This window comes from Cygnus olor, chromosome 27 (genome assembly GCF_009769625.2).
Source record: "Cygnus olor isolate bCygOlo1 chromosome 27, bCygOlo1.pri.v2, whole genome shotgun sequence".
Classification (NCBI taxonomy): Eukaryota; Metazoa; Chordata; class Aves; order Anseriformes; family Anatidae; genus Cygnus; species Cygnus olor.
This window is the reverse complement of record NC_049195.1, coordinates 3,806,282-3,822,983: the sequence shown is the minus strand read 5'-3', so window position 1 is coordinate 3,822,983 and position 16,702 is coordinate 3,806,282. Positions and strand designations below refer to the sequence as shown.

The 16,702-nt window shown below is 64.1% G+C and overlaps 4 protein-coding genes across 10 annotated transcripts in view; 3 read left to right on the top strand and 1 right to left on the bottom strand.

The window, feature by feature from the left end:
* XPO7 (exportin 7) overlaps positions 1-4,454 on the top strand; it is a 47,121-nt gene extending 42,667 nt beyond the window's left edge. For both annotated transcript variants that reach the window (XM_040538163.1, XM_040538162.1), the window contains exons 25-28: positions 212-372; positions 2,217-2,315; positions 2,629-2,756; positions 2,918-4,454. In XM_040538163.1, coding sequence (XP_040394097.1) covers positions 212-372; positions 2,217-2,315; positions 2,629-2,756; positions 2,918-3,011 — 482 coding nt within the window. In that variant the 3' untranslated portion in view covers positions 3,012-4,454. The remainder of the gene's footprint in view (positions 1-211; positions 373-2,216; positions 2,316-2,628; positions 2,757-2,917) is intronic.
* Positions 4,134-6,664, bottom strand: PBDC1 (polysaccharide biosynthesis domain containing 1). Its single transcript, XM_040538164.1, has 6 exons — positions 6,581-6,664; positions 6,411-6,476; positions 5,707-5,766; positions 5,434-5,574; positions 5,251-5,362; positions 4,134-5,045 (listed from the first exon to the last, which is right to left on the bottom strand). The coding sequence occupies exons 1-6, from the start codon at positions 6,593-6,595 to the stop codon at positions 4,924-4,926; spliced, it is 516 nt and encodes a 171-aa protein (XP_040394098.1). The 5' UTR covers positions 6,596-6,664; the 3' UTR covers positions 4,134-4,923.
* A 424-nt stretch (positions 6,665-7,088) lies between these two features.
* NPM2 (nucleophosmin/nucleoplasmin 2) lies at positions 7,089-10,214 on the top strand. Of its 6 annotated transcripts, none has more exons than XM_040538545.1 (10): positions 7,089-7,267; positions 8,288-8,351; positions 8,469-8,554; positions 8,672-8,791; positions 8,880-8,973; positions 9,043-9,167; positions 9,397-9,422; positions 9,533-9,569; positions 9,721-9,791; positions 9,923-9,993. In XM_040538545.1, the coding sequence occupies exons 2-9, from the start codon at positions 8,294-8,296 to the stop codon at positions 9,769-9,771; spliced, it is 597 nt and encodes a 198-aa protein (XP_040394479.1). In that variant the 5' UTR covers positions 7,089-7,267; positions 8,288-8,293; the 3' UTR covers positions 9,772-9,791; positions 9,923-9,993. The 6 variants fall into 6 exon arrangements, with proteins under 6 accessions (XP_040394479.1, XP_040394478.1, XP_040394477.1 ...); XM_040538544.1 differs by having other exon boundaries at positions 9,394-9,422; XM_040538543.1 differs by lacking the exon at positions 9,397-9,422 and having other exon boundaries at positions 7,089-7,556; positions 9,923-10,214.
* A 2,032-nt stretch (positions 10,215-12,246) lies between these two features.
* On the top strand, positions 12,247-15,651 carry FGF17 (fibroblast growth factor 17). Its single transcript, XM_040538089.1, has 5 exons — positions 12,247-12,278; positions 12,409-12,445; positions 14,014-14,191; positions 15,102-15,208; positions 15,311-15,651. Exons 1-5 carry the CDS (start codon positions 12,247-12,249, stop codon positions 15,605-15,607), a joined length of 651 nt encoding a protein of 216 aa, XP_040394023.1. The 3' UTR covers positions 15,608-15,651.
* The last annotated feature ends 1,051 nt before the right edge of the window (positions 15,652-16,702 follow it).

Genomic DNA, 16,702 nt, shown 5'->3' with positions numbered 1-16,702 from the left:
ACACTAGAGACAACGAATATGTCAGTGAGGAGTGGCTGATTGTTTCAGGGTTAGGTGGTTCTTGGTGCTTAAAAGGTCCTTAAAAGGACCTAAGAAGTCCTTAAAAGGGCCCAGATAAATGGTGGTGTTTCCCTGGGAGCCTGCCCAGGTGCCTCTGAGCAAGGTAAATGCTGGCGATGTCCCACTATCTCCATCTTTCCCCTTCTTGCAGACACCATGGTTTGCACAGGCTGCTGCTCCTGTTTGGACCACATCGTCACCTATCTCTTCAAGCAGCTGTCCCGCAGCACCAAGAAGAGGACCACACCTCTGACCCAGGAGAGCGACCGGTTCCTGCACATTATGCAGCAGCATCCAGAGATGATTCAGCAGGTAAAGACCGAAGGCGGAGGGCCTTGTTGTGGCACGGCACGGTGAACTCCCTGATAAGCCTGAATTGTCTTAGCGTGATGTAACACGGGGACTGCGTGCTCCCTGCTCTAGACCTCCGGGCTTTTCCTGAGGAGAAAGGAGAGGTGCAGCACTAGCCAGAAAATCCTACGCGCTCATCATATGGTAGGTCTGATTCAAAGCCACGTTTCAGGGCCGTGGTTCTCCCTGTGCAAGGAACACCGTTTCAGTGTCTCGAGCGTGAAAGGAAGTAGCCAAAATGAGCTTTTGTCTGTCTTTAAAACAGAAATGTAGTTACAGGTGGTGCTGGCAGTTTGTGGAAAGGAAGCCAGGCAGCATCCATCCAACCACAGAGCACGCAGGCTGCTGCTGCTGCTGCAAAACATGATTTGTTTAAACACCTTGGAACAATTCAGGGGTGCACGTGCACTCGCGGCAGAGCAGGCACCACAGGGTCCCCGTGCTTAACCAGGCTGCGCTTAGACTTCAGCGTACAGGAACAAATCTCTGCCGCAGCTCTCACGTTGGGAGCACGCGCAGGTTAGCTTTGCTGCCTGCTGGAGCACGTGCTGCCTTGGCACCGCTCGGCCCTGCATCCAGAAAGGCCTCTGCAGGGTGAATTTGGTAACGGAGCTCTACAAGCTGGCAGCACATCTGCCATCTGCCTCCATCTGCACGCCTCTGAGAGACGCAGAGCTCGCTGGGTTTTGTCTGTCTTGGTCAGGAGCACGTGCGATGGCAGAGGATCTGTAGGGAGCTGAGACGGTTGGCTTGCTTAGATCAGTCTTAGCTCAGCATATACGTACACGTACCCTGTAGTTTAGGCACCTCTGTGTGCCGCTTCCTGATGACAGATGATGCTGCTCACACAGGTTTTGGTTCTGCTGCTCCAGAGGGCCCTGCGTTGGGATCTGAACATCCACACCTTGCAGCAGAACGCTTTTATACGCCTCCTGCCTGCCTTCCAACAGCAGTGCTCGTTGCGTGCCTGACAGTGTTAGCCAAGCTCACTCGCTGGTACTTGTCAAAGTGTCAGCACGACTCCCACGTGGAAGCAGGGAGTATTGTTCCATCCTTGCTGGTAGATCAAATGCAAAGTAAAGCAGGCTCTTTTGGGGCCAGAAGCTGTGTTTTCCGCGGATAAAAGAGGAACTGCATCTCCCAAACCAACTAGGTTAGATACTGGCTTCGATTCCTGCTGTTGCCTAATGAGGCCATGGAAGGGGAACACAGACACCCCTAGCGTGGACTGAGGGAGCTTCTCAGGGCACCAGAGCATGTGCTCGCATGCTCTCCGTGCGTTTAAGCTCTTGCTGTTATCCTGTTTAAGTGAAGATGAGACAATCTTCCCCTGGCTGCCCTGGGGCAGGGTAGGTTGTGTCAGGAATAAATATGTAGGTGGTGAGAGGTGCTAAGATGTGCCTTCAGTGCAGGGTTCTGCAGCAGCTCGGGGGGCTCCAGGTCTTCCTCTTGTCCCCTAATGCTGGGAGTACGGCGGCACTGAGGCTCCAACAGGAGATCACCCTGGAAGCATTAAACAAGCACGAGCTCTCCTTTGTACATGCTTGGCTTTTAAGCTCAGTGCCTGAGAGTCTTTGAAATCGCTGTTGGGCTTTCTGGCTGGGAACAGAAGCCAGCCAGCTTTCAGAGGAGGCTCCTCCTGGCAGCATGAGCACGCTGTGGCCTCGTGTGTAATGTAAGGAGGTTTTCTCCTCCTGCAGAAAGGAAGCCGTGGAGGTGAACTTGTGCTCTGAGCACGTTCCGTCCTGCTGAGGACACACCTGGACTGGACGGGCTGCATCTAAGCCTCCTTTTCCCTCTTCCAGATGCTGTCAACAGTGCTGAATATCATCATCTTTGAGGACTGCAGGAACCAGTGGTCAATGTCTCGGCCTCTGCTCGGCTTGATACTACTCAACGAGAAGGTAAACGTCCCCACCTCCGCGTGCAGCTGGAGGGCTCTCCGGGCTCGAATGATGCTTTGGGCTGAGCAGAGCAGCACAGTTGGCAGGGCAGGGAAATCAGGACTGGAGAGAGTGAGAGAGCAGGGTGCGCAGCCCTTCCCTGAGCAGCTGTGGCTCTAATGAATCCCGTTAAGTTCTCGTTTATAAGAGCACTAGGAGCCACCCAAAGAGCTGTAGCACATTTCCTCCCTCTTTCCTGTTGCGTATGCTCTGTCCTAAAGCCCAGCTGGCTAGTCCTCTAAAAGCGAACCCGGCCTTCTCGTGTCTCCTGCAGTATTTCTCTGACTTGAGGAACAGCATAGTGAACAGCCAGCCTCCGGAGAAACAGCAGGCGATGCACCTCTGCTTCGAGAACCTCATGGAAGGCATCGAACGCAACCTCCTAACCAAGAACAGGGACAGGTCAGTACCAAAAACGTGCGGCTGTGCCCGTCCCGAGGTGTGCTGAGCCCGTAGTTTAGTGCAGAGTCCAGCGCACCTCGTGGCAGCCTCACGGAGAGCAAAACCCCTGAGGAACAGGCGATGACCTCCGGCTCTAACGCGCTGCCCTGCCTCCTCCTCAGGTTTACGCAAAACCTGTCGGCGTTCCGGCGAGAGGTGAACGACTCCATGAAGAATTCCACCTACGGAGTCAACAGCAACGACATGATGAGCTGACGTCTCCCAGCTCCACCTGTACAGAGCAGCATCTCTTTGGCCTGGCCCAGAGGGGTTACCGTTTCCGATGGAAAGAAAAGAGGGCGTTTCTAATCCCTGCTCTTCCCCAGGGCTGGACTGCGGCGCTCGCTTTGGCCGTACTCCACGTCCCGAGGGAGGAGGGAACAGGAGGGGTGGTTGAGCTCACCGGGGCAGGGTGCTTCTGTTTCCGTGGGAGGGGGTGGAAGGGCAAAAGCCAGGTGCAAGAATCCAGCGTCTCCCTACCCGAACGTCTGCGTGGAACGCCAGCGCTCTGCTGCAGCCTGCCTTGTATAAACATGTACATTTTTTCATAACATTTTGAACAAGGTTTATATTGACTCAGTTTAAAAAAAAAAAAAAAAAAGTGTGATTGAAATTTTTACAGAGTCCTGGTGCACCGGTGCTGGCGTGAGGGTTGTGTATGCGAGTGAGGAAAGCGTGTCCTGCAGGCCTGAAGCTTTACTGGGCGAGGGGTGGGTGTGTGAAAGTGCAGAGATATATTTAGTGACAAGCGTAGAGAGAAGCAAAAAAAAAAAATAAATGAAAAACCAACAAAAAAAAAAAAAGACAACAAAAAAGCATTGTAAAATTCCAAATGTATATTTTTTCTTATTAAGCCCCTCGAAATCACGACTTCCTGTTACCGTCTTGCCCTTGTTATTAGGAACTCTAAGCCATGCCGCGTGATCTTCTTCATTCGTGCTTGCTCGTGGGTGTCTCTCCCGTCCCCCCGGTGTAGCAGTACCCGCTGTCCCCTCGTCCCCCCGCTGCCACCCGGGTCCTCGCCTCCCCTCCGGGCGAGCCCCGGGGCTGGCACCGCGCTGGGCGCCCGCTCCCCGGCCTCTGCTCCTTTTTTTTTTTTCCCCATCTCAGTCAAGCAGGAGGCACAGGAGGAATTGCCGGGCCGAGGGCGAGCTTCGTCGTGCTCCCGGCCACCGAGCAGCGAGCGTGAGCAGCGCGTGGGTGCTCGGCCGGGGCACGGGGCTGCTGCCCGGGGTTCTTAATAACAAGGTTTGCCTAGCATGAAGTATTTAACACCCCCCCCTCCCCTTTAAAATGATTCCATTTTTTTCTAAGTCACCATAATAAATGTTTTGGATATAAAATTTACTTACAGAGGAAAGCTGATGGGGGAGGGAACCTGTTTGCCTTGTACTTTTTCCACTATTGTTGCTGCTAGTCGTGTGCATTCTCTTGCTCAGCTCTACCCACAGACGCTCAGTCCTTAGGGTTTCAGTTTCTCTTCCCAGACACCACCTAACTCTTAATTTCCCCCCCCCCTTTTTTTTTTTTGTTCTTTCCTCTGGCGATTGTGTGTTGGGTCCTTTTTTTCGCGTGAGCAGATTGCTGGTTGACTTGTAAGGGTGTTTGCTGCATACAGTGTAAGCATTGTGACTGCAAATAAACTTCAATGGTTTCTACTGAGCTGGGCTGGCCTGTGCTTGGGAGAGGGGCCCCGCGCCGAGCTGGCCCGCGCTTTGCCGGGGTTTGTTGGGCATTTATCGGGTCACAAAGCACCTTGGAGTCGAGTGGGTGGCTCGCGCTCGGGCTCTAAGCCTCCAGCAGCAGTGCTGAAGCCTGCTGACACCACGGCAGTGAAATCAAAGTGGGTTCAGAGACGGCTCCTTAGCTTTTAGGTCTACGGAGCTCTGACACTATCAGCAGGTCCGGAGCGTTCAACACCCGCAGCACGAGGAAGGGGTTTTTTAAAACACTTTATTTACACTCTGCAAGCGGAGGCTGAGCTCCAGGGGCTCTGCACCATGAGGGACGGGATGCCCCATGCTGCCCTGCCTCACGCTGCTCATGTCCCCTGGGGAAAAGGGGCAGCAGCCCCTGGTCCGGGTGGTCTCGTCCTGCCATCGGGCGCACGCTGGAGCCGAGCTCGTCCTCACGCCGTCACTGCTTCCTCTGCCACGGCCGCCGCTGGCTTCTTGGCACTGTTGTAGACGACGCTGTTGCAGCCCTCTCTGTTCCGAGCTATTTCGATGGCAAAAAACTGGATTCTGGTGGCTGGAAGGGGGGGAAAATGGGCTCAGAGCAGGTCAGGGGGTGCAGCCTCGTCCCTGCTGCCGCCTCTTCCAGCCCCGTTACCAGCCCGCAGGGCACGGCACGGATGCTGGGTGGGGGTTTTGGGTAAAAACAAGTGGATACGAGGTTTTTGGCACCGTGCTGGTCCCCGTGATGGTGCCAGCCCTCCGGCACAGTGCTGGCTCACCGAATATCGTGTTCTCCTCCGTGTAGCCCTGGCTGCAGTCCAGGCGGAGCAGGGTGCCGTAGTTGAAGTCCTCCACCACCCCCTCGAAGCGCATGCAGAACGGGCGCCACTTCTGGGGACGGGGGGTTGTGGGGGGCTGCGGGGGGCACCAGGACCCCCCTCCGGCCCCCCCTCAGCACCCACCTCCTTGGCCGCCTCCGATTTGAGCTCCTCGGGGTCGAGGACGTCGATTTTCAGGTCGCCAAAGGTTTTCCTGAATTCGCCGTAGATCTGCTCGTCCGCTTTGGTGAGCTTCAGGAACTTGGGGTCCACCGAGGAGATGAGCTGCGGGGCGGGGGGGGGGGCGGGGGGGCGACGCTGCAGGGCTGTGCCCCCCCCCAGCCACCCCTCGAAGCGCTGTCAGAGGGGGGGGGGGCATCCCCAAAACGCCCCCTCCCCAGTTTAGCGCAGCCTTACGTTGAAGTAGACCTCGGCGTGCTGGTAGGCCCTCATGGCCCACATCAGCTCCACATTGGGCTGCGGGACGGAGCGCGGCGTGAGGCATCTTCTGTGACCCCCCCACGGTACCAGGGCCCCCCCTCAGTACCAAGACACCCCCCCAGTACTGAGACACCCCCTACCAGTACCAAGACCCCCTCCCAGTACCGAGATACAGCCCCCTGGTACCAAGACACCCCCCCAGTACTGAGACACCCCCCCCGTACCAAGACCCCCCCATTACCCCCCTCCATACCAACCCCCCCCAGTAACCCCACCATACTGCCTCCTGAGCCCCCCCCGGCACCAAGCCCCCCCCAGTACCGATCCCCCCCAATACCCCCTCTCGGTACCGATCCCCCCCAGTCCCCCCCCAATATACCCCCCAGGTCCCGACCCCCCCCCCCGGTCCCAACCTCCCCCCCGGTACCCCCCTCATCCCACCTCCCCCCCCGATACCCCCCCAGTCCCGACCCCCTCCGGTACCCCCCCACTCCCAGAGCCCCCCTCGGTCCCGGTGCCCCCCCGGTCTCCCCCCCAAATACCCCCCTGGCACCGCCTCCCCCCACGGTACCGACCCCTCCCCGTTCCCCCCCCCCGGTACCAATCTCCCCCCGGCCCCGGTACCCCGCTGGTCCCCGTACCCCCCCGTGGCCCCCCCCGGCCCCGGTGCCCCCCCTCACGTCGTTCCCGTAGGCCTCGGCCGGCAGCGTCAGGGCGTGAGCGGCCGCGGCGGCCTCGCCGGGTCCCTGCGGGGGCAGAAGCGGCTCAGCCCCCCCGCACCCGGACCCCCGGACCGGGACCGACCCCCCCCCGGCCCCGGGCCCCCCCCGGGCCCCCCCCCGGCCCCCACCAGCGCCGCCGCCATCCCGTGGCCACGGCGGAAACGGAGCCGCGGCCCCGCCCCCCCCCCCCCCCCGGGCCTGCGTCCGGGGCGGGGGGACCGGGACCGGGACAGGGAATGGGACATGGGGACAGGGGACAAGGGACGGGGTCTGGGGACAGGGGATGGGACATGGGGACAGGGTTTGGGGACAAGGGATGAGGACAGGGGACGAAGGATGGGGACAGGGAACAGGGGACAGGGGATGGGGTCTAGGGACAGGGTTTGGGGACAGGGCACGGGGTTTGGGACAGGGGACGGGGGACGGGGACAGGGGATGGAACATGCGGACAGGGGACAGGGACGGGATGGGGTCTGGGGACAGGGGACAGGGACAGGGGACAGGGGATGGGACATGGGGACAGGGGATGGGGACAGGGACAGAGGACAGGGGACAGGGCCTGGGGACAGGGCGTGGGGACAGGGGACAGGGGATGGGGTTTGAGAACAGGGGATGGGGATGGGGACCGGAGATGGGGACAAGGGATAGGACGTGGAGACAGGGAATGGGGTCTGGCGACAGGGGATGGGGTTTGGGGACAAGGGATGGGACATGGGGACACCCGGCAGGGCAAGGTGGCACGTGGCAGGGCGCGGTGACAAGGGACAGGGCGCGTGGCAGGGCGCTGTGGCACTCGGCGGGTGGCACGTGGCAGGGCGAGGTGGCAATGGACAGGGCATGGTGACAAGGGACAGGGCCCAGTGGCGCATGGCAGAGGCGGCGCTGCAAGGTGGCACTTAGTGGGGCGCAGTGGCACGTGGCAGGGCACAGTGACACTCGGCAGGGCGAGGTGGCGCATGGCAGGACAAGGCGGCCCTTGGCAGGGCACGGTGACGCAGGGCATGGCGGCACCGGACGGGGCACGGTGACACGGGGCAGGGCACGGTGACCAGTGTCAAGACCCTGTGGCGCACGGCAGAGCGAGGGGACACACATCAGGGCACGGTGACTCGGGGCGCACGGAGGCGGCACGCGGCAGTGCGGGGTGACACAGAGCTGTGGCACGGTGACACGCTGCGGGGTGACACGGAGCTCCCCAAGCCAACTGGTGACACCACGCTGGGGGACCCCCCCCCCCCAAAACCCCAGCACCGTGGCTGGGGACACTGAGGGGGGGCTGTGACCCCCTCCCCATTCCCCAGGGACACCGGGCACCCCGTGGCACTCGCTGGGGTCACCCGGGGTACAAGGCCGGTGCCACCACGGTCCCCCAAGGTGGGGACGACCCCCCCGGGACGATGACAGCGAGCCGGGGGCAGCAGCGACGTCTCCTAACGAGCCCCCCCCTCGTTACCCACGGCACAGCTGCGAGCGCTGATGGCCCCAGCTGGGCGCTGCCCCCCCCCCCCAGGGGCTGCTGCTGCCCCCATTGAGGGGGTGATTGGGGGCGGGGGGGGGATTGGGGGGGGCTGCGGCCCCCCCGCCCCTATAAGTGCTGGGTGGGGGCTCTATGGGGCTGCTCTGGTCCCTGCTGAGTGCCTGGGGGTGGGTTGCGCAGCACCGGGTGCTGGAGCAGGATGAGGCTTCCCCTGCTTGGGCCTAAAGGGGCTGAGCCCCCGGTGTGTGGGGCTGGGGGGGGTGGGGGGGTCCCACAGTTTGGGGGGGGGGGGGGGGGGGCTGCGGGAAGGTTTTCCAGGCAGGGGAGCCCCTCTGAGCATCACCACGTGCGTCCCCAGGGAGCGATGTCTCTTACGGGCAGCATCGACAGCAAGTCCGAGAAGCCCATGTCCCTCATCTGGGGTAAGGTCCCTGCGCTGTGTGCCCCCCCCCCACACACCCCGCCTTGTCCCCAAATGGGGCCGAGCCCCCTGCCCACCCCATGGGGGGTCTCCCCCTGACCCCCCCCCTTGTCTGTAGGGTGCGAGCTGAGCAGCGAGCGGGACTCCTACACCTTCCAGGTGCCCGAGGAGTGGCGGTGCGAGCAGCAGCTGGCCCTGCGCACAGTAGGTGCCCCCCCCCCCTTTTTTTTTTGTCCCCCCCCCAGCTGGATCGGGGTGCCCAGCGGTGCTGGGGTGCTCCGGGGGGGGGGGGGGGGGGTGGTGCTCCTCCTGCTCCCACAGATCTGCCTGGGGGAGAAGGCTCGCGACGAGTTCCACGTGGTGGAGATCGTGCCGCCGGAGGACGGCAAGCCTCGCGCCCCCGTGCCGCTCGCCACGCTCAAGCCCTCGGTGCTGCCCATGGTGAGCACCCAAGGGTGGGGGGCTGCCCCCCCCCCCCCCCCAAGGAGGGGCTGGCGCCGGGGGGTGCTGCCACCCTGCTCTCTTGCAGGCCACCCTGGTGGGAGTGGAGCTGACGCCCCCGGTCACCTTCCACCTGCGGGCAGGATCCGGCCCCGTCTACATCAGCGGGCAGCACATCTCCCGTAAGTGCCGGGGGTGCCGCCGGGGTGCCGCTGCCTCAGCACCCGGTGCTCAGCCCGGCTCTCCCGCAGTGATGCCCGACCTGTCCTGGGAGGAAGAGGAGGAGGAGGAGGAGGATGAAGAGGAGGAGCTGGCGGAGGAGTCCCCGGAGAAGCCCCCCAGGGGCCAAGCCGCCAAGAAGGGCAGCGCCGCCAAGGTACGGGCAGGGTGGTCCTGGCTGGGGACGTGGCACGGAGAGGGGTCCCCGAGCCACGGGGGGAGGCCTGGGACCCTGGGGATGGGATGCTCCGACCCCAAACCCGCACAACTTCCCCCTTCCCTCGGAGGGGAAGAGTTGTGGGGTCGGCAGCGAGACCCCCCCTGCCCCCCCGCTGCGCTCAGCTGGCCCCTGCTGTCCACATTCCCGTCTCCTTCTCTCCTAGAAGAGGAGGCTGGAGAAGGAGGACGAGCAGTGAGTATGGCGGAGGGGGACGTGGGGCAGGGGCTCACCCGTGCCACCAGCACGCCGTGCCCCTCACCGCAGCCCCCCCCCCCCCCCCCCACCTCGTCTCCCCCGAGCAGGAACAACGCCGCCCCCGAGGAGCCCCTTCCCGGCAAGGTAGGAGCTGGCCGGGGTGGCCCTCGGGGTGGCCCATGGGGTTAGGGCTCGTTGAGGCCCTCAGGGAGGGGAAGGGGCTGCCGCTCAAACCCCAAAAGGGGGGAGCAGCGTGGGGCTGGGGGCTCCCCTTGCTCAGCCCCATCCCCTGCAGGGGCGAGGAGCCGGAGCCGGCCGGGGCAAGAAGGCAGCGGCGAAGAAGTAACGTGGGCTGCGCCCTGCCAGGTGAGGGGTGGGGGGATCGGGCACTTGTGTGCCCCCCCCCCGTGTCCCTGCTGGGGGGGGCTCAGGTGGTCCCCGGAGCAGGGCCAGCCCGGGGTGCCCGTGTTTAAGACCTTTTTCCCCTTCCTTTCCAGGGTCTGGCGCAGGAGAGGCTGGAAACCTGCTGCTTTTTGTGTTCTCCCCCAATAAAGGATCTGCTTTTGCACTCCTGGCTCTCCGTGCTGGGATGGGGCGGGGGGGGGGGGCTGCAGGGCTGTCCCCCACCCTGGATACCCCAACCCCTGTGTAGGGCTCCGAGGGGCCCCCTGCGTCCTTCCCCGACAGCCTCGGGGGTCCCGTTTGGGGTGTGGGGGGGGTGGGGAACCTGCAGCAGCCCCCTCCCCGCAAGTGGGGTAACAAGTGGCGGGTGAATGGGGACAAAGGGGGATTATTTAGCAGCGGGGGGGGAGGATTGTAACCCATTGACCTGGCCTTGGGCTGCAGCCAGCGGGTATTGGCGCGGGGGCCGGAGCCCCTCGGGAGCGCGCGGGGCACTGCTGTGCCGCCAGATTGGCCCCAAGAGGGGAGCCGAGCCCGCCACAAAGGGAGGCTTTAGGGGCTGCCCCAGGTGTGGGGCGGCAGGGCCGGGGGGGGCTGGGGCCAGGATAGGGACAAGTGGAGCCCCCCCCCCCCCCCCCCCCCCCCCCCCCCCCCCGTGCTGGGGACAAGGGGTGCCAGCGGCGGCATGGCCCTGGGCAGCTCTCCACGGGGGTGGCTGCACGCAGGGGGGCTTTGAGAGCCGTCCCCGGCCCTCTTCAGCCTTTCCCCTCCTGGTGGGGGCTGCTTGAACAAGGTGTGTCCCCCCCCCCACTGCCCGGTGTGATGATGGCTCCCCAGGACCCCCCTGCCCCAGCCCAGGAGGGGACGAGGGGAGTGATGACGGCTCCGTGGCCATCGATCATCCGCCGCAGCTGGGGGTCCGGGGATGCTGAGCGCATGGGGTGGGAGGTGGCGGCGCTTCCCCAGCTGGGACCCCCCCCCCCGCCCCCCCCCAAAAAAAACTGGGATATGCGGTGCTGGTGTTCGTTGGGGGCTGCAAATTGGGCTTTGGGCTGAATTCCTGGCCTGGGAGGTGCGAGAGCACCAGGGGAGGCTTAATTGGGGTCGTTAGCACTGATTGAGCCCCCCCACCCGCCCCTCTGCGGCTGGGGGCTGCGGGGGTCTCCCCCTCTCCACCACCTCCCCACCCTGGGGGCTGCGGCGTTGCCCTTGCTCCTTGGGGAAACTGAGGCACGAGCGTGGCGGGGAGCAGTTCCTGTATCAAACCCCCTTCTGGTGTGCAGCCCCCCCCCCCAGGACCCGCCTGCCAAGGTCCTTTTCCCCTGGGGGCATTGCCCCAGCTGCCCTGGGGGGGGTTATTAGCACTTAGCACCCCCGCGGCCCAGCAAATGGAGCGTGGAGGGGTGCGCATCCTCTGCCTCCTGGGGGGGGGAGCAGATACCTGACCCCACAGCCTTGCTTTGGGAGGGGGGGGGGGGGGGAATCTCATCCCTCCCTTCCATGGGGTTGGGAGTGGGAGCAGGGGGGGCCGTGGCAGGGCCCCCAGTGCTAAACCAGCCGGTTAAAAACCCCTCGTGGTGATTTTTCTCCGTGGGGGATGGCCGGAGGGGGCACCTTGGTGGAACTAGGGTGCCAAAAAGCATCCTCAAGGCGAGCGCATCCCTCCCCATCTCCCCCAGGCCTGGGGGGGCTCTTCCCACCCCCTGACCCTATTGCCATGCCCCAAAAGCATCCCCCCCTCCCCTCCATATCCCCCCCTCCCTGTGGGGCTCCGCCACCCCCCACCATGGGGACACCCCAAGCCCCCCGAGCCCTGCTCAGCCTCCCCGCCTCCCCCTTCTCCCCCCCCCCCCCCCCTCCTCCTCCTCCTCCTCCTCCTCCTCCTCCCGGGCCCCCTCCAGCTCCGATCCTCCTTCCCTCCGCTGCCCCGACGGCCTCCCAAGGGAGGCTCAGCCCCTCGCCACGGGCTCTCCCCACCTTTAAAGGCCGCCACCGGCGGGGACGGCGAGGGGACAGGGGCTGCGTGGAGCGCAGGGCTCCGGGTGCCGCCCTGCTTTTTGGGGAGCCCTGCCCTGCCCGCGGCCCCTTTTCCCACTAGCAGCCCCCCGGCAGATGCCAGCGAGGCAGGAGCTGACCCCCGGATGGGAGGCTGATGGGGTGGGGGCGCGGGGGGCACGGCGTGGGGTGCGCCGAGGGGGCGAGGAGAGGAGCTGAGCCCCGCCGCCTGCCCCATGCCCCGGCTCCAATCCTGCTCCCCACGCCTGGGCACCAGCGCGCGAGGCACGGCGAGCGCGGGGGCCACCCGAGCGAGGAGGGGGGCACGGGCAGCCCCCCGGCGGGGCCGTAGCGGCCGGGAGGGTGGCAGCCCGGCTCCCTGCCCGCGTTTCATGCCCGCGCCCGGGGGGTTTCGGCGAGCACCATGCAGCCCCTCAGCCTGCAGAACCTCTCCATGTAAGCGCTGCGCGCGTCGTCGCGCTCCTTTGCGAGCCGGGTTTATCGGTGTTTTATCGCCTGGCACGGCTCCTCGCCCAAACTAACCCCGAGCAACCCCCTGCTTCTCTCCCTTTCTCTCCCGACGCAGATGTTTCCAGCTCCTGATGTTCTCCTGTCAGACCCAGGTAGGTGGCTAACGCGCGGGATGTTTTCCTGACCCCGTAGCGGCCGGACCCCGGCTCGCCCCGGCCGCCTTTACCTGCTGCCCGGGTCTCGCCTCGCTGTGACACGGGGCTGTGCAAAGGGGATGCCGTTAATTAATTTTGCTCATTTTGGGGACATCCCTCGCGGGTGGGTGACAGGGGCCAGCCCCGGGGCAGGGCAGCGATGCTGGAGGATGCCAACGGGGTTGGGTCACCCATGGGTGCCCGAACCCTTCCCTATGTCCCCGAGGCAAGGCCAGGGGGAGCCCCCCCGCTGCAGGGGGGACATTTCTTGCTTGGGCTTGAGCTCCCCGGGCCAGACTCTGCCCTCGATGCCAGCTGAGGGGGTTAACGGGGTGGTGGTGGGGGTTCAAGGCTCGGTGCCCCCCTCCCCTTCTCCCCCTTTCCCCCCTCCCGGGCCGCACCGTCCCTTTTTGTGCGCTTCAGAAAGGCCGCGGCTATTAAAATGCACTGTTCCATATCAGCACCCTCTTCTCCCGAGCCCGAACAAAACCATCCCCAGCAGCCTTAATATGTGCTCGGGACCTTTTTTCCTTCCTTTTTTTTTTTTTTTTTTTTTTCTTTTTCCCAAGGTAAATGCTTTTATTTCTTTGAAAATGAGAGGGGAAGGGAAGCGCCTTTGATGGAGAGGGGCCGCCCCCCCAGCCCACCACCTCCCCGGCCAGCCCCAAAGGCTTTAAAGTGGATCCTGGCAGGAAATGAGTCCCCGAGGCGCACACAAAGGTGGTGGGGAGCCGGGGTCCTGCCCGGCCTGGGGGGGGGGGGGGCAGCAGAGCCCCCACGGTCCCGCTGCTGCCCCCGATGAGCGGGCAGGGCTCCGGGGTGCGGAGGTGGGTCCTGGGTGCGCTCACAGAGCTGGCAGCACCCCAAAATGTGCGGCCGTACCCCGTTTACATCCAATAACCCCTCGCTGGGGGAGTTATGGCACCCCATGGGCACAAACCGTGACCTCGTTTGGGGTCCGCACGGTGTTTTATCCCCCCGGCGTGGGGCAGACCAGAGGGGACAGCTCTGTCCCCAGCTCCTGGGACAGCCGGCTGCTCCTTGGGCGCTTTGCCCTGGGGACCAAGCACAGTCCCTGCATCCCAGCCCGTCCTCAGCACCCACCTGGATGCAGGGGGTGCTCCCCGGGGAGGAGAGGCTGGCGAGTGCCCCTCGGGCTCGAGGCATGACCAGGGGCAGCGGCTTGACCCCATCCCCAAGGCAGGCAGGGATCACCCGGCTGCGCACAGAGCGTCCTCCCCGCGTCCTCCCTGTGCGGGTGCCAGGCGAGGTCCCTGCCTCTCCCTGCCCCTCTTCCCGCTTGCTCCTGCTCCCGAAGCACCTGCTCGGGGCTCTCAGCACCCCCAAAAGGCTCCAGCCTGGATGGAGCCGCCTCCAAGACCCCATACAGGGGCAGAGGGCTCGTCCCGTGCCGGCAGCACAGCTCCGCCGGGCACCCCGGCGCTCCCACCAGGTCCCCCCTCTCCGTCCCCGTGCCGTGGGCTGTCCAAAACAAATTGATTTTATTTTTCCCTTTGTAAACAAAGGGGGAGAATCAACCGTCTCCTAATTTTAACCAGTACGTGAGGGACCAGGGGGCCGTGAGCGACCAGCTGAGCCGGCGGCAGATCAGGGAGTACCAGCTCTACAGCCGGACCAGCGGCAAGCACGTGCAGGTGAACGGCAAGCGCATCACCGCCACCGCCGAGGACGGCAACAAATTCGGTAAGGGGCCCGTGCCATCCCCGGGGGGGGGGGTGCAAGGTGGGTGCCTGTCAGGGGACAGATACCCTCGTGGGACGTCAGGGAACGGCTGGGGAGATGGACACCGCAGCTGGATGCTGGTTTTATAACCCCCCCAAAAAAAAACCTCCTATGGGAGCATGGCTCCAAATTGGCCATTTCTGACCTCAAAACTTCCAAATTCACTTATTTCTTTCCAATATCATGCAGCTATAAGCCTGATATTTAGGGCTTTTGCTCTCTCATGGTGAAGAAATGGATCCGCCACCACCCGATCCCGGCACCAGCACCTGAAATATTGATGGGTGGAGGGCAGCGGGCAGAGCCCTTCCAGCCCTGGCACCATCCCTGGGTATTTTACGGGGCTCCCCAGCCCCGTTGCAGCCCCGCCAGGTCCCTGCCACCTTCCCAGGGCTTTCCCTGAATTCTCTCTGCCGGCCTCACGCGCGGGACCTGCCGGGGTCATGGGTTTTGGTGTCAGCTCCCAGCCCTCGCAGCCGCCGCGGGGTGAGACAATGAGGACGAGGATAATTAACCCGCCGGGCGCTGGGCTCGGTCTGGCCCTGGAAAACCCATTGAATCCCTGACAATGAAATGGGGGGGGTGGAAAGGGGCTGCTGCTCTCCACGGGGCTTTCATCAAACGCCCGGTTTGACTCTGCTGGGTTTTAACAAAAGCCCTTTAGCATCATGGCTGGGGGGCAGCCTCCGGTGAGAGCTGCCGTGCCCCGTCCCGGGGGCTTGGGCACGAGGGGCGGCGAGGGATGGGGGGGAGCGAAATGGGGACGGGGAGAAGGGTTTTCGATGTCACCTCGGGCACGGGGATGGGGAGGTTTGGGTGCCGGTGGTTTGCAGCCCTGGCGGGACATCTCCCGGTGCCCTCCTCCTTGCAGCCAAGCTCATCGTGGAGACGGACACCTTCGGGAGCCGCGTGCGCATCAAGGGAGCCGAGAGCGAGAAGTACATCTGCATGAGCAAGCGGGGCAAGCTCGTGGGGAAAGTGAGTCCGGGCGGGGAGGCGGCAGCGTGTCCCTGGTCCCCGCTGTCCCCAGTCCATCCCCGTCCCTCCCGGAGCTCACGGCCCCTCTTTTCCCTCGCGCAGCCCAACGGCAAGAGCAAAGACTGCATCTTCACGGAGATCGTGCTGGAGAACAACTACACGGCTTTCCAGAACGCCCGCTACGAGGGCTGGTACATGGCTTTCACCCGCAAGGGCCGGCCCCGCAAAGCCTCCCGCAGCCGCCAGAACCAGCGGGAAGCCCACTTCATCAAGCGCCTGTACCGGGGGCAGCTGCCCTTCCCCAACAACGCCGAGCGGCAGAAGCAGTTCGAGTTCGTGGGCTCGTCCTCCCCGACGCGCCGCACCCGGCGCACCCGCGCCCCCCGCGCCCGCACGTAGCGCCCCTGCCGCCCTCCTCCTCCTCCTCCTGGCCTCCAGCACAGACTTTGCCCCTTCTCCTTGCCCCCCCAGCACTGTTTTCTCCCTGGTTCTCTTTATTTTTGCTTTAAAGATGCTCTTTTTTTATACTCGGGTGGCACGGATAGGGTGGAGGGCTGTGGGTACGGTGGCCCCCCGCAGCACCCCATGGCACCCCAAATTCACCACCCCATGCCTCTGCCCATCGCCCTCGGTGGCTGGGGTGGCTGCCCCCCCCTTTGGAGACTTCTCCCCGCGCCACCGAGACCCCGTCCTGCTGCCGGCGGGATGCCGAGGCCACCCGCAGCCCCGGGCTGTGACCCGGCTGTCACCCTGCGAGGTGACCGTGGTGACCGGGGGTCCTGCAGCGTGCCGGTCCGTCCGTCTGCCCCGAGAAGCTCTGGGAGGGGTGTCGGGCACGCAGCCCCGGGGGCCAGCACTTGTACCCCGTGGCCCTGAGGTCTCGGTGTTATTTATTGCAGGGGGAGCTCCGTGCCCCTCTCCTGGCCACCGCGGTGGCACCGGGGTGTGCCGGCGGCACAGGGACGTGCGTAGGCGCCTGCGAGGCCACAGGCAGAAAACACTTTTAGATTTATTTTTTGGTATTATCGGTTGTGCGTTTTACGAGCTCTGCTGTTTCCTTTGAGTCGGTTTTAGGCCTGAACGCTTAGACTTTGGAGTTCATTTGTGTAAAGGAGGAAGCCCCGAGGCAAATAAAAGCAGCGTCTAGACGGACCCGGCCTCGGTGAGTTTTCCTTCCAGCGTGACCCCGGCACGGGCAGGGGCTTTGCTCCCGTTGCCAGGGGGGCACCCAGCTCTCCGTGCCCTGAGCCACCTGGGGTGCACACCACGATGCTTGGGGACAGCCCGCGTGTCCCCACGGAGCACCACGATGGCAGCTGGCACGTCCCCGTGTCCCCATTCCCCGCACCCCGACGGCCGGGGCAGCATCACCTTGACGCGGTGCCCAATTCTGGGGCTGTCCGTCCCCCCACGGCCCCCAGCCCGTGCCGTGCCCCCCTCCCCGTAATTACTTTTGCCTCTCACAATGCCCCGGCCGGCCGGCGGGGAGGATGT

Coding starts and splice junctions, on each gene's coding strand:
- PBDC1 (XM_040538164.1), bottom strand. Junction 5,767..6,410: donor CCGAGGCCTACGGGAACGAC/GTGAGGGGGGGC, acceptor TCCGTCCCGCAG/CCCAATGTGGAGCTGATGTG. Junction 5,046..5,250: donor GGAGGAGAACACGATATTCG/GTGAGCCAGCAC, acceptor CCCCCCTTCCAG/CCACCAGAATCCAGTTTTTT.
- NPM2 (XM_040538543.1), top strand. CDS start 8,294: ATGTCTCTTACGGGCAGCATCGACAGCAAGTCCGAGAAGCCCATGTCC. Junction 8,352..8,468: donor GCCCATGTCCCTCATCTGGG/GTAAGGTCCCTG, acceptor CCTTGTCTGTAG/GGTGCGAGCTGAGCAGCGAG. Junction 8,792..8,879: donor AGCCCTCGGTGCTGCCCATG/GTGAGCACCCAA, acceptor GCTCTCTTGCAG/GCCACCCTGGTGGGAGTGGA.
- FGF17 (XM_040538089.1), top strand. CDS start 12,247: ATGCAGCCCCTCAGCCTGCAGAACCTCTCCAT. Junction 12,279..12,408: donor AGCCTGCAGAACCTCTCCAT/GTAAGCGCTGCG, acceptor CTCCCGACGCAG/ATGTTTCCAGCTCCTGATGT. Junction 14,192..15,101: donor CGAGGACGGCAACAAATTCG/GTAAGGGGCCCG, acceptor TCCTCCTTGCAG/CCAAGCTCATCGTGGAGACG.